The sequence below is a fragment of the Musa acuminata genome, chromosome BXJ2-4 (assembly GCF_036884655.1).
Source record: "Musa acuminata AAA Group cultivar baxijiao chromosome BXJ2-4, Cavendish_Baxijiao_AAA, whole genome shotgun sequence".
Classification (NCBI taxonomy): domain Eukaryota; kingdom Viridiplantae; phylum Streptophyta; class Magnoliopsida; order Zingiberales; family Musaceae; genus Musa; species Musa acuminata.
In genome coordinates this window covers 40,670,920-40,686,325 of record NC_088341.1, presented here as the reverse complement: position 1 = coordinate 40,686,325, position 15,406 = coordinate 40,670,920, and the positions used below count along the sequence as shown (strand labels likewise).

Genomic DNA, 15,406 nt, shown 5'->3' with positions numbered 1-15,406 from the left:
GATAAATCTCAAAAATACCAACCGCAAATAAATAAATAAATGCTTTTATATATATATAATACATATATAGCTTTTAAATTTGATATTCCAATGACACAATTATTGCTGAAGTTATCATTTTTGTTGTCCAAAAGAGCTTATTGGGGTCATCGTCTCTCCCTTCCTCACATCATCCACATGCCTCCCGAATCCCCCCATCATCCTTGGCGTCCTCACCGACGCGCGCAACAGAACTAGCAAAGCCCTCCCAAATGCTTCCATGGCCACCACCATCCCCCCTCCTCCCTCCCCATTCCCCCACATGAAGCCGCTCCTCTCCCTTTCCCCTCTCTCTTCTCTCTCCCTCCCGCCATTCAAACCCAAAACCCCCAACGTCTCCTCATCCCCTCTAACACAACCCAATCCCACCCACCACCACCACCACTCCCCATCTCCCTTGGCTCCTCGCCGCCTCCTCCGCCTCGCCGTCGACCGCCTGGACCTCGACCTCGGCCGAGCCGCCCACGCCGCCGCCGTCAAGGCTCTGGACAATGAGGACACCGGCCTTGGCAACGCCCTCATCTCCATGTACCTCAAGCTTGGCCGTCTCTCCGACGCCCGCAAAGCGTTCGACGCGTTGCCGTCCCCCGACGTCGCCTCGTTCTCGTCGTTGATCTCTGCGTACGCCAAGTGCGGTCGACCGGTCGAGGCGGCTGGGCTCTTCTGCCGGATGAGATTTCTCGGCGTGGAACCGAATGAGTTCAGCTTCGTGGCTATCTTGACGAGTTGCATCCGGCAGTTGGACGGCAGACTCGGCTCCCAAGTGCATGCCTTTGCCGTCAAAACCGATCATTGTTCCTGTGTTCATGTCAACAATGCGCTTCTTGGGGTGTATGTGAAGTGTGGATGCGCCAGCGCTGCTGATCAATTGTTTGGTGAAATGGCCGAGAGAGATGTTTCGTCGTGGAATGCAGTTATGCTAGGCGTGGTTGAGGAATGTAGGTATGATGAAGCATTTAGGCTCTTTAATCTTATGCAGATGGAAGGATATCATGGGGATGGCTTCTCCCTGTCGACCCTCTTGACAGCTGCTGCACATGGTTTTGGTGGTGCAGGAGGGGAGGCTGTTCATGCTTATGCTCTTAAAATTGGATTAGAGTTGGACTTGAGTGTTGGAAATGCTCTAGTTGGATTCTACACTCAGTTCGGCTCTGTAGAAGATGTGGCTGATGTGTTTTGGAGAATGCCAATAAAGGATGTGACCTCCTGGACTGGGATGCTTACTGGATATATGGAATTCGGCATGGTGGAATCTGCTGTTGATATCTTTGATCAGATGCCTGAGAGGAATTGTGTCACATATAATGCTCTTTTAGCTGGGTTTTGTCACAACGGAGAAGGTGCTCGAGGCCTGGATTTATTTCAGCATATTCTGGAGAATGACTTGGAGATTTCAGATTTTACACTGACAAGTGCTATTAACGCTTGTGGGATGGTCTCTGACTTGAAGATGAGCGAGCAGGTTCATGCATTCATGATCAAGTCCGGCTGCAAATCGAGTTCTTGGGTTGAGGCTGCTTTGTTAGACATGTATGCCAAATGTGGCAGGCTTGACGATGCCCAGAAGATGTTCACCAGCTGGGCCCATGAGGAGAGCTTTCCAGTGGCATGGACTTCTCTGATATGTGCCCATTCTAGATGTGGGCTGCATTTTGAGGCCTTACATCTTTTCCAAACAGGGTTAAGCAGAGATGATCCAGTGGTTATGGATGCATTTGCATTAGCTATGATACTTGGATTATGTGGTACCTTAGGTTTTGTTGAGCTGGGGCAGCAACTTCATTGTGTTGTCACCAAGTCTGGTCTATTGTCTGATGTGGAAGTAGGGAATGCTCTGTTTAGTATGTATGCCAAGTGTGGAAGGTTGGAGGACGCAATTAGTCTCTTCAGTCAAATGCCTCAGCATGATACAGTGTCGTGGAATGCATTGATCACGGCTTATCTTATTCATAGACAGGGAGACAAGGCTTTGGATGTATGGGATAGCATGAACATGGTAGGTGTCAAGCCTGATTTCATCACCTTTCTTTTGGTCATTTCAGCTTGCAGATATACAAGCTCGAACTCTGTGGATGTTTGTCATGGACTGTTTCATTCAATGGAGAGCTCTTACAACATAATTCCGACTTCAGAGCACTACTCTGCCATGGTTGATGTTTTAGGCTATTGGGGTTCCTTTGATGAGGCAGAGCAGCTGATAAAGAACATGCCTTCGAAGCCTAATGCATCAGTATGGCGAGCTTTGCTTGACAGTTGTAGATTGAGATCAAACATGACTTTGGGAAGGCAAGCGGCACAATCCCTTCTAGAATTAGAACCACAAGACCCATCTACCTATGTTCTTGTCTCAAATCTTTATTCTGCTTCAGGGAGATGGCATTGCTCAGAAAAGGTAAGGCAGGACATGCGAGAAAAGGGCCTGCAGAAACATCCTGTACGGAGCTGGATCACTCATCATAACACAATGCATTCATTCTATGCAAGAGATAGATCACATCCACAATCCAAGGACATCTATAGTGCACTGGACATACTGATATTGGAGTGCATGAAGGCCGGGTACGAGCCAGATACATGCTTTGTGCTTCATGAAGTGGAGGAATACCAGAAAAAGAACTTCCTCTTCTATCACAGTGCGAAACTAGCAGTTGTATATGGGCTTCTAATTTCGGGACCTGATCGACCTGTGAGGGTGGTGAAGAACATTCTTCTGTGTGGTGACTGTCATGCATTTATGAAGTATGTATCATCTGTTACCGGTAGGGAGATCTCAGTGAGAGATGCATCAGGGTTCCACAATTTCAGGGGCGGGGTGTGCTCCTGTGGAGATTACTGGTGATGATGCTGCTTCAATTTGTTGTATCAATTGTGCAGATACAGAAGAGTTTGAAACAGTTCTCTCGATAGAATCAACAAATTTTGACTTGAAATTGTTGAGACCTCATGCTGCTCTAAACAAATAGCAATTGTAATATATCCATGAGACCTATCAATTTCATCAAACAAATGATGGCAGTTGTTATCTTGTGGATATTGAATGGAATTTAAGGTGCTCTCAGTGAAGAACTTCCTGGTACACTGGCACACAACACAATCTGCAGATTTGCTATACTTCAAAGGCTTTTGGGATGTGAGAAGTTCTTGACAAGAGCATAAAGCCTTGGTTTCTGGTTTATCAGAGGAATGCGGCTGTTTCTTCAAAAACATGCACCACATTTTGTTGGATTCGGGTCCTTTTTCCTTAATGGATACGGGTTCATCTAACCTAAACTTCCATCTTACCTGCCAGCTAAGATTTCTTAAACCCTTCCCGTGCCACACTGCAGAAAACTTCTAGTTTTGAACTATAGATAGAAGTCTGTATCCTAGAAAAGCAAGATGTTAATTTACATGCCATGTCTGTACTTTTGCATCTTTATGTTCAGATAAAGGTATTCTTTTGCATCAATAAGATCTCTGGCATGCTTCTGATCGGCACTAAGCATGGCCCCGGTGGTCCATCAATCTCGCCATATTGTCCAAATTGACAGTTAAAAGTCGATGCATTACTTTTGTTATATTTTTCTAGATCCCATTGAATACATTCTCAATATTTCTTTTCCTTTCTGTCTTTGTAGGTCAGAACTCGGATATTCCAGTTCAACCTCGGACCAATCGGTTCTCCAACCTGACAGGCCGTATGGTGACAAAAATTGATATCATTTTTCTTGCACGGTACCTTTTTGTTTTGACTAATTAATATCAATATCAGCTGATAATAATGACATGATTTGTTGATTGGGTTCATTTATCTGCAATCATCAAGATGGCAAGCATTGATTCTCTACAAGTTGTTCATAGTCTAAAAACAGAATGGAAGTGTCTCATTATGCTAGAGATTAGAAAATTTTGTGTTGCTAAATAATAACCCCAACAACCGAACTCATTGTTCAAACATCACCTTATTTGTATCCTTATTCTTCTCATGTATACAATGGAAGCATTTTGTGTGTTTACAAGGTCATCAAACAAATAGCTTTTGATGAATTGTATTCATTGGCAATCCCTCAATACCACACCTTATCTTCACTCGATTTCCTAGTTTTGTGAGCTAAAAAATTCATAGCTTTTGTTCTCCTCCCTCCGAATATGCATGTCATGCTGACAAATGATCTGATTAACTTACATTATTGCTGTCTTTGGGACTTAATTAAGATCTTTTAATTTCTATATTTTTTTAGACTGTACGAGAGAGACTTTATTTTGATTCTAAACTAATATGATGAAATTCCATGTCATACAATAAACATATAATTATACAATAATTTATGATAATTATCATTTTGCATACTGCTGCATGGATAATAAGATGGCCTCTGTCTACTACATATATATTCTTTGAAAGTTGGGAAAAAAAAATCATATTTACCCCTCCAAAATTTATTGTAGCACGTGCATTCCTCCAAGTATTTAGCTTATATCTCTTCAAAGCATGTATTTCTCCCATTAGCATCTGTCAAATAAACTTAGATTAACCATTATTAATCATGTTTAGTAATTGGTTAAAAAAAGAAATTAAGATTATTGAAAATCGATGTTGATTTAATATTTAGAAAATTAAATCATATTAATAATCAAAATAATGGCTATCAGAAACAAAAGAAAAAATCAAAATCAAGGATCCATTCTTAAAGAAATCAAGGACTCGTCAAATAAAAAAGTGCTTTTACATATCTACCCATTTAATGCTTGAAAATGATATATTGTCTGCTCTAATATTTAATATACTAGGTATATTTACTTAAAAATTTAGATCTTTCACATATCCTATTTCGTTAGTACCTGTTCAATAATGTTTATGTTAATCATTTTTATTTGTGATTACATAAGAATTACTAATTTGTAAGATTACATATTATTATATTTTAAAGAAAATACTTTTTTCTTTGAACTTCAATTGTTATTATGCCATCAGTAAATGGATGAATGTTAATTATAATGGGTATACAAGCAAGTCATTCAGTATTAAAGGGGTATATACACCAAAGTTAGTGTTGAATACAAAAGAAAAATATAAGTTATCCGTTAATCACCCAGGACCTACCAAGCAGATTATTGGTGCAACCTCAACGCCATAGTGGACCCGGCTATAACCAAACATGTTTGACTATTATAATTTAATTATAAACATGTTTTACCGATATAGTATGAAATTAAAAATAAAGATATATTATGTATAAATTAAAAATAAAGATATATATATATATATATATATATATATATATATATTTGTGAGTGAGTGAGAGAGAGAGAGAGAGAGAGAGAGGGGATCTGATAGTGCAATATAAAATGTATATGAATATATTTCGCAGATAAATAACAGTATTGTAAAATTAGGTATAGTAATGTCGTTCCAAGTCCAAGTGGTTTGGATTAACGAGAAAAGTACCGCCCAAAATTGGTGCTCAAATAAACACGTGGCTCCGCGTCTATAACTTTTCTTAGTGCCGACTGCAAGCCGTTCTTTCTCTCCCGTGGCGGCGCCTTCCCTTCCCACTCTTTTTTCTTCTAGGGTTATCCCCCGGCACCCTCTCCAGGGTTTGGGATACAAGCGTCCTCCCGGAATCGCGCGCTCGTCTCTAGCGACCTCCAGAGTCGGCCATGGCAGCTGTCTCCCCCGCTCCTCCTGCTGACCGTATCCTTTCGTCGGCTGGGGATTCGGTTTGGGGCGCCTCGTGCTGGATCTGTTCCCGCTTCGCTTTAGGCTCTGTTTGACGCGATCCGCTCGTTCTGTATATGTTTTCGATTCGTTTGGCTGCGTAAAGACTTGATTTTGCACCGTCGATTTGGTTTTTAGGGTTTATGCGTCGATCGTGCGGCTCAAGCGTGATGGACGGTGTTTCCGTGAGTCTTTGTTTCGAATTGAGCGTTTAAGCTGGCCAAACTGGGATTTTGGATTGTGTTGTTGTTGTTTTTCATTTTGTAGAGATGAAGCGATCAGCTCGGTTGATTGATTCGTGATTTCAGTTCGTTTATTATACTATTCGTCATTTTGTTCACGATCTGTAGATTTAGTACATGTTTTCTGATGTTGTTGTAGTTGCTTTTTCGTTGCGTCGTATGTATGTATGTTTATCTCAAAGCTTCAGTAAATACTTCTATCCCTTAATTAATTTGTCACAGAAGCTACAGATCTGATGCAAAAGCTATCACTGGATTCCAAGAACAAGAGTGACGATTCTTCAGATGTTTCAAAGAAGGTAGCTTTATTAGTTCTGCCAACTAGTTGTTGCAGATTTGTAGTTTATGGATTGCTATAGGTTGGTACTGATGCCATTTGATTTCTTCTAACAGCCTTCTGGAGTTCAGTATGGTCCAGCAAATGGTCGGGAATTGCCAATAGCTCCAATCCCAACATGCAAGCGGTCTCTGACTCCTCTACTTCAGGAGCATATGGATGCTAGCATGTGCTACTTTCCCAATGGATACACTTCACCTTTCTATTATGGAGGTTAAATCAATTTAAACTCTGAATGTTTATGTGATATGATGTTGTAGTTTCTGGATGTTTGTTCTGTTCACAAAAGACAGTTTAGCTGCCTTGGTTTTTTCACTATGAACGAATCACCTAATAGCTTCTGGAAATTTTCAGGTTATGATGCTTCAATAACCGAATGGGAGGATTACCCAAGATATGTTAGTCCTGATGGAATGGAGGTGCCCCCACTTGTAAATTGTCTCAAACACTCCATGCTGTGTTGTCAGTTTTGATTGTGTGTGTTTTTTCTTTTACATTGATGATAGACTCTGGTCATTTGGTTGGTTAATTTGCAAACTTGAACTCAATAGGTTAGGTTAATTTATAAACTTGAACCCGAAAAGTGATTTTGCTAGTCTGATCTCTCTGTTCTGAGTTGTCTTGTTGTAATAGCAAGTTTTGACAGCATTTCTTGATTGTTGGCAGGGAGTTTATGGGGATATGTATCAGCATGGATATGGTTATGCTCCTTATACTCCATATTCTGCTCCTGGTTCTCCTGTTCCAACTTTGGGGCACAACAGTCAGCTATATGGACCCCAACAGTACCAGTTTCCAACTACATATTACCATTCACCCGCACCCACCAGTGCACCATACACCACAAGCCAAGCTCCTATTTCTGAAGGAGATGTTTCTACATCTGCTGCCGCCAACCTCACTCCTATTCAATCAGATACAGCAAAACATAATTCAAATGGAGTGGCTAAAGGAAGCACAAATGACAACAATGAATCAGGGAAACCGAAACCCAGCCAGCATAATTTATCAAATCCTGGTGGCTCATTTGGTAAAGGTGCTTTACCTGGTAGTCTTCCTTCTTCAGGATACCAGGATCCAAGATTTGGTTTTGGTGGTATGTGGTCGTCTGTTCCGTGGTCTGATGGTCCTATTGTTCCTGATGGACAACAGAGGTCACCTACAGCAAATGCTGTTTCTTCAATGACTTCACATATTAGCAACACTACATCCACAAGAAATCAGAATCTCCATCCTGTTCCTCATCTTGCGGTATGCAGCATAATACTATTATATCTGTTAGCTAAAAATGTTTATATGTCTTGCTGAAGTGCTGCCGTACTTTTGAGGAAATATGGTAACAATTGTTATTCATGCCTTTACAAAATCTTGCTTGTAGAAATTATACACTTGCTTGCAGCAAGCCAAGAGCTTCTCTTGAATCTATATATGCTTTGTCTCTATGTAAAATCTTACTTTCTTGCAAATATATTCCGAGTTGATCCGTCGCTGGCATGCTTTTGGTGCAACAGTTGCAGCTTAATTGTTTTCCTTTGTTTGTTCTGGTTTTCTTTTATGACAAATTGTCTTACAATTTTATGGAACATTTTTTTCCCAGGGAATGCATGCTCCAAGGCCAGCAGCTCCTGGAATTGTGAACAAGATGTATCCTAACAGCAGAATGTATGGCCAAAATATTAATGGATTTATTGTTGGTCAGAATTTTTGTTCAAATATGTACAACTCCCGAATGAATGGAAGATGGGGAATGCCTATGGATAGCAAGTATAAGCCAAGAGGCCGTGGCAATGGATTCTATGGTTATGGTAATGAGAACTTGGATGGGTTGAGCGAGCTTAATAAAGGACCTAGGGCTGGTCGCTTTAGAAATCAGGTCTTTGGACCTAATATTACTCTTGCTGTAAGAGGACAGAGCCTTCCTGCAAACCTAAATGTTCAGGATTCTACTGTCATACCTGAAAAGGAACAGTACAACAAGTCAGACTTTCCTGAAACATATTCAGATGCTAAGTTTTTCATCATTAAATCATACAGTGAAGATGATATCCACAAGAGCATCAAGTACAATGTTTGGGCCAGCACTCCCCATGGGAACAAGAAGCTTGATGCTGCTTATCAGGAATCTAAGGAGAAGACTAATGGATGCCCTGTCTTCTTGTTCTTCTCTGTAAGCATCACTATACAATTGTAGGAATCTTTTTCCCTTCTCTCAATGCTATTTCATTAGATAGCTTATTCTTTTGCTGTCGACATATAGGTCAACACAAGTGGGCAGTTCGTTGGTGTTGCTGAAATGGTAGGTCGAGTTGATTTTAACAAAACATTGGATTACTGGCAGCAGGACAAGTGGATTGGCTGTTTTCCTGTCAAGTGGCATATTGTAAAGGATGTTCCCAATAACATCCTAAAGCACATCACATTGGAGAACAACGAAAACAAACCTGTGACAAACAGTAGAGACACCCAGGAGGTGAGGAAGTCTTCTACTGTTAACCACTTGGTACTTCAATTTAATGATTCCTGTAAATTTACACTTCAGGTGAAGCTTGAGCAAGGTCTCCAACTCCTTAAGCTTTTCAAGGAGCATGTGGGCAAGACATCCATTTTGGACGATTTTAGTTTCTACGAAACCCGCCAGAAGGTTATGCAAGAGAAGAGAACGAAGCAACAACAGCTTCAGAAAAAGGCATGATTTGATCTATTTCTTTAAACTGTTGTATGCTAAGATTGGTTTAGATGTTTTGACTTATGATTAGATTCTTTTAGTATCACTAGTTAAGGTGGAGCAACAAGAAGTAATAAGCAATATCTTTTTGATCTATTATTCAACAAAATGAAGATGGAGAGACTGCTGAAGATATTATTTATAGAACAAATGTTGGTTGGTTTAACAAGTGAGGGGTAAAGACAGATTTGTGTGATCATCAGGTGCCTTCTCAAATTAAAAAATATTATGGAGTTGCTGGGCTGTTAAGGAATAACATGGACAATGGTTCTGGTGTAACCAACATAAGAATGTTGAGGTGGATCTTCACAGATATCATGAAAGATAGAAAAGTAAATCTTTATATTTCTGAACAATTAAGTATATTGCTCCGTCAGAGGATAAAATGAAGAAGAATTGCATAAAATGGTGCAGACATGCTTAAATTGGATCTATAGATGTTGTGGTAAGATGAGATGAGTCAACTAATATTTGATGACACAAGGAGAGAATAAAGGTCAAAGAAGGGGATTCTCTTGATTTAAGTAGATATATTGTGTTAGAGTTTGTTGACCGAGCTTAAAAAGTTATGACATTGTAGCTTGTTGTTGCAGAACTATTAACAACAGAAATTTCACCTCATCTTTTTTTTTCTCTCGTCATGCTCCATTTTATTTGTGAACAATGCTATAACTACATCGACTTTGCACTTTTAGACAGCTTGGAAATTCTACATTGCTTTGCATGATCATATATATGGTTGTCAATCTCAGGTTGTGGATGGAAAACCAGTGGATTTTGACCGCAAAGATAACAATGAAGTAAATGGCAAGCCCTTGGAAGCGATTACACTTCTGAAGAAAGAAACTGCAAGGGACGGGGTCACACTTGAAACGAATGGCGTGGCTGGTGTTGCTCCAAAGAATGCTAACTCTGCGACTGAGAAGCTGGTAGCGGCCAATGGTGTTGCCAACTGTTGACATGTACGCTTAACGTCTATCTCAGCCGTAGCACATCTGTAGTTTTCCTTTTCCCAGTTAAATATCGATTTGAGCTTGTTTTCCCTTCCAAAGTTATCCCGTTAGTTGGAAGATTGGTGATTCGTGTTAGCTATCAACCTTTTCTCCGTGCTCCCAATAGTGTATTTCCAGTTTCTTCTTTTCTTCGTTCGGTGCTTTCAGATTAGAGTTATAAATTGTGTGATCTGCAGTTTGTGAAATGCGACAAAAGCAGAGAAGGTTTTATGTAATGCAGGGGCCCATGCGGCGGAGAGGTCAATGTGGAGATGATCGCAGCTCCCTCAACCGAGTAGGAATGCAGGGGCCCATGCGGCGGCTCTGCGGGTTCTCGGCGAAGACCACATGGTAAGCCGCCACGCACGCCTGCGGCCAAGCCATTGCAATCCGAGTCTGTTGATGTGACACAGTTTGTGAGCTTACACTTCGGAGACAATGGCAGACGGTATGAACTTACCATGAAGTAGCCGATGATGAAGGCGTAGACTGTGGCTTCTGTTACATGGCCCTTGTCGGCTGCCGTCGCCCAGGACCCTGCGACCAAGGCCGCAACCCCACCACCGGTCACCCCGGAAAGGAAGCAGAGTGAGCTTGTGATGTCCGTGTCGATCAGCTGCCCCATGCCCTGTTTGATGAACATCTCCCACACCTCCGCCGACGCGTTCCCCAGCCCCTTGCCGTGCACTCTGGCGTAGACGAACCCCCATCGGTTACCCCGCACCACCAGCTGGTCTGCGATGCCCACGTAGCAACTGGCGCAGGAGAACAGGAACTCGTCCGAGCCGCCAGCGATCAGGCCCATCGCGCGAGCTGTCCCCCGGATCGCCACCACCAGCGGGATCACGGCGGAGCCGTAGCACACGTCGCCGAGTGCTCCATTGGCGGCAGCCTCGAAGGCCACCGACACGGCCGTCTCCGTCCCGAATGCCAGACTAAGGTAGGCCAGCTGCGCCACCGCCACGAGAACCATGTATCTGATCGCTTGCATGGTCCACCCGAGGCTGAGCAGCAACAGCAGCACGTAGAGAGGTGCGAACCGCGAGCCACCGCCGGCTGCGACACCGCCGGCGCCGAGTGTCCAGATGGAGGAGAACACGAGGCCGGCGAGGAGTGCGAGCGCAACGTACTTCGCCAGCGTGGTGGTCGGCTGGACGGCGGCGATGGAGATGGAGAGGATCTCGTAGGCATGGTGAAGGCGACGAACGATCCAGCAGCCGTACAGCGACTGCACCAGAGCGAGGAGCAAGCCCAGCACCGCGAAGGCCAGGCTGGAGCTGCCGCCATCGGTCAGGAGGAGCACGGCAACGGCGCAAACGAGCGACGGGGCGAGCCAGAGGGAGGCCTTGATGACTTTGGCCGGGTGGCGGAGGACGAAAAGCAGCCAAAGGATGGCCACGAGGGCTGAGGACACGGCGGCGGTCAGGAGGGGCGCGAACCAGTGGGCAGGGCGGAATGCTGGGTTTCGGCCGAGGAAGCCACGGAGGGAGAGGAAAATGATGAGGATGGCGACGGCGACGAGGTGCGCAAAGAAGAGGATCTTGGCGAACCTGGCGGCGAAGTTGGCAGTGGTTCTTCGGTAGACCACTTCGGCTGCATGAACCTGCGAAAAAAGAAAGCTGTGCAGTAAAACCAAGCCAACGAGGTCGAAGCGGGGAAGCGATGAGAGAGAGAGAGAGAGAGAGAGAGAGAGAGAGAGAGAGAGAGAGAGAGAGAGAGATCTTGGTTAGTCACCTGCGCCGGCGATATCGGGATGTTCCGTGCGGCGGTAGTACACCCACCGTCCTCCACGGAACCCGAGTCTCCGATGGGGACATCAGCAAGGCTGCTCACCATTCCCTTCTCCATGTCACCTCTCTCTCTTCTTCTTCCTTCTCGCCTTCTTCTTTCACTCCATTCACTCTGCCTTCTCTTCCGTCCTCTCTCCGCTTTCATCCTTGTGGCGCGCCCGAAACCTGTTCCGAGGCATTTTGCTTTGCGAGACAGTGGTTTGCGCGACCGAATCACCTGGAAGAATTACTCGGATGACGTGGCTTCTCCATAGCTGATATACTGGAATCCCATCCGCGAGCTGTGTGAAACCACGTCACCCAGGACAAGTTGAGTCGGCCGTTGGTGACGGTTAGCAGCGGATGACGGGGCCAAGTGACGTCGGACTGGTGACAGGTCACCATCACGGTTCCGATTTCTTCTACGGAACTAAAACTAAGCGACACTTGCCTTTCTCGGTCACCTACCCGCTGAGTGACCAGGTCTTCCTCTTGAGGGTCCCACTCTAATAACGACTACGTTGTCGGGTAAATCTAAAGGGAGTGTTTTGGCTACGTAAAACTGCCGAGAACAGCGGAACCCACTAACCCACCCCTCCTCCCGATATCTCACACGCACGTTCCTTTGTTCCGGTCCCACCTTAAAAGCCACCTCTTCGTTGGGTAATAGTTGTCGGAGTCCCAGTAACACGTCCTCCCCATCGCCCACCCACGCACGTTTCCCAACCGCCCGTTTCTTCTAAACCTAATCGAAAACACACGATGTATTAGTGTTCTATTAGCACCCACAGAAGATAACCCAATCAACTACCCAGTCGATCCTGACCGTCACTGATCTCAGAATTAACGGTGGATACTAACCTCATTTCCTGATTTGTCTCACGTTGCGGATCGAATTTTTCCTTACACCCATAATGTGCCCGACCCATTAATGATATTTATTAATCGAATCGAGCACGGATCGTAAAGTGTGATAAGCAAGATTAATTGATATATCGTAACATCTAAATGTTGAGCTTGTTTAGTATGGCACGACTCAGATGTTGGAGTCGCTTGCACGTTTGATTGTATTATGAGTGTACGCAACAATTATACCCACCGTTTCGAGGCACTACTACTTGGCATGCTTTTGACCGACATAGTTTGACTTGAGATTAAATCAACCGACAATAATCTAACAAATTATTTTTGGTAATGATCCTTGTAAATTTTACGCCAAATTAAAATTATGGAGGTCTCTTTTGTCTGTAGTGTCATTATTACTATAAAGTTTCTGACTAACAAAGAAATTGAGAAACTAAAAAAAAAATGATCTATAGAGTCTCCAACATTTAAACTAGTCAAAGTATTTCTCATCGATTTCATTCATAAATCTTTGCCTAAGAAAAACTCATCTATAGCTCAAAACTGTATCGATATCGATTTCGCTTATTAACCAGTTTGGTAAGAACTATACTGATTTGCACCAAAATCAATAATTTATTATTAACGAGGAAATTGATAAGCTATTGAATGTTAATTTTATTCACGAGGCTCGATACTTAAGTTTACTCGCTAATATGTTGACTATATTGATTTGAATAAAGATTGTCCTAAGTACAATCATATAAACTTTCATATATATATATATATATATATATATATATATATATATATATTCTCATTATTGACTCTCATATCTTTTTTAGATATACTCAAATAAAGATAGAACAATGAGTGACATATAATATGTTAGCAAAAGCCCAAGTAATTGATACTTATGTAGCAAATCTTGAGAAAATCATGACAATAATTAAAAATATTCAAATGCCATTGAAATATGCATTTGGATATGACTTGGTAAATCTCAGAGATTTATGATCCACCACCTTTTCGCAGTCTATGAGATGTGGAGGTAAGCCTCATGCATAGGCCAACCTGTGTTCCTCAACCATGTTGTTTGAGGGGGTCTATCCTTAGCTTCAACTGTAACTCTGCACTTACTAGGGATGTCAAACAGAGCATTCTTACTAAACATGAGATCATTAAGATGCCAAGTTGAACTTTAATGGCCACAAGTTCTTCCAATTTTACCTGAAATAAATCTCTAACTTTTAAATTTAAATTGACTTAATATATTTGTTCTAAGAGATGGGCTACAAATTTCCATACCTCCTTTTGTATCTATCTATCTGTATGGAAACCTTCAGCCCGATTCCATTAGAAGTATAATTTTCTGGCTGATTTGGTGTTTTTGCCTAACTATTCCTTCTATATGCAGCCTTCCTTACTTGACATGTTAAGATAAAGCTTTGGCAAATAGGAAGGGAATGGCTTGAGGTTCTAAATTTTCTTTCAGAATATAAAGTCGAACTACAGAACCAATGAGTTTTATTCTTAGAGTATTAACTGATTATTGCAAGAAGCAAGCCATATGCATCCTTCCTCTAATTTGTACTGACTAACAATCTCTGCAGCATGATTGATGGAAGTCACACTTGTATGCCAATGTCAGGGAGTACCGATGGAAGAAGATTGAACCACTGCATCAAACTTACAAATGCCTCCTAAAGTAGTTTCATATGAAATTGGCAACAGTAATGGAGAAGCTGCTACCTTTCTATAAAATATTTGGACTACAACGAGCTCATGAAAGCTGTGGCAGGCACATCAAGGGCGATAGCTGAAAGCTCAGACCAAGGAATGTCAAGCTTACTGGATGAACAAGAACTCGATCTGCAGCATGGAAAAGAGGGAAGTAATAGGAAAGAAAAGCTGAGTGTTCCCCTGCGGAGAAATGAGTTATGAGCCATGAACCAGAGTTACAGGCTGGAAAATCTTTCTTCAAGATCAAACTCCTCATCCACAACTTGGACTTGCTTCTTTTAATGCACGATATTAATGTTCCCTCCTCCATTAGTGCTGTGCTCCCCTACAAGGTAGATGTGGTATCATCATCCTTCTACAGTTGTACTCATGGAGTCTACACAGGCAGTAATGACTGTGGCTGGACAAACAATTAATCCTGCCCCAAATCCAAGAAAGATAGTTAATTAATAGAAGCTGATCTCTTTCTCTCTCTCTCATTCATTCTCCTGTGCTGGCATCAATGGCATCAGGAGCACTCCATGTTTCTTGCAATAGAACACTGTTCTCCCCTTGTATTAAATCTCTTTTAATTGCTGTCTCAGGTACAGGTGACATTTCCCCACTTTTGAATGCAGCCATTACTTTGTTGCTTATTCTTCGTGCTTCTGCACCCAATGAGTTATTTGCAGCACAGCTCTCTCTCTCTCTCTCTCTCTCTCTCTCTCTCTCTCTTGTGCATGGACCATTGTCAGAAAATAGAATATAGAATGATGTTGGGTGTTGTGAGATCCAACAACAACAGCAAGCCCCCACAATCAGCTGTAATATTTAGATTATTTAGTTTTGAACTTTTTATCACGTTGAGCTACTAAAAAATATTATTTTTATTACATTGAAGATATTTGAATTCTTATTTATACTTTCTAATGAAAGCTTCTTGGATCTCTTAACCTCTTTAAAGTACTACTAATATTAATCAACTAATTATTTTTAATTATAGTATCTATCTATCTATCTAACAAAAAAATATTGTAAT

General features: G+C 42.3%; 3 protein-coding genes across 4 annotated transcripts; 2 read left to right on the top strand and 1 right to left on the bottom strand.

Moving 5' to 3' along the window:
* Positions 1-124: 124 nt before the first annotated feature.
* LOC135610886 (pentatricopeptide repeat-containing protein At5g03800-like) lies at positions 125-3,825 on the top strand. The gene has a single exon (XM_065105902.1). The coding sequence runs from the start codon at positions 260-262 to the stop codon at positions 2,876-2,878; it is 2,619 nt and encodes an 872-aa protein (XP_064961974.1). The 5' UTR covers positions 125-259; the 3' UTR covers positions 2,879-3,825.
* Positions 3,826-5,532: 1,707 nt separating this feature from the next.
* LOC103982977 (YTH domain-containing protein ECT4) lies at positions 5,533-10,185 on the top strand. Of its 2 annotated transcripts, none has more exons than XM_009400090.3 (9): positions 5,533-5,713; positions 6,202-6,278; positions 6,373-6,529; positions 6,671-6,735; positions 6,983-7,567; positions 7,914-8,483; positions 8,574-8,786; positions 8,856-9,002; positions 9,794-10,185. In XM_009400090.3, exons 1-9 carry the CDS (start codon positions 5,680-5,682, stop codon positions 9,998-10,000), a joined length of 2,055 nt encoding a protein of 684 aa, XP_009398365.2. In that variant the 5' UTR covers positions 5,533-5,679; the 3' UTR covers positions 10,001-10,185. The 2 variants fall into 2 exon arrangements, with proteins under 2 accessions (XP_009398365.2, XP_009398364.2); XM_009400089.3 differs by having other exon boundaries at positions 6,671-6,747.
* A 54-nt stretch (positions 10,186-10,239) lies between these two features.
* Positions 10,240-11,981, bottom strand: LOC135610887 (uncharacterized). Its single transcript, XM_065105903.1, has 3 exons — positions 11,768-11,981; positions 10,494-11,636; positions 10,240-10,429 (listed from the first exon to the last, which is right to left on the bottom strand). The coding sequence occupies exons 1-3, from the start codon at positions 11,966-11,968 to the stop codon at positions 10,295-10,297; spliced, it is 1,479 nt and encodes a 492-aa protein (XP_064961975.1). The 5' UTR covers positions 11,969-11,981; the 3' UTR covers positions 10,240-10,294.
* Positions 11,982-15,406: the final 3,425 nt, after the last annotated feature.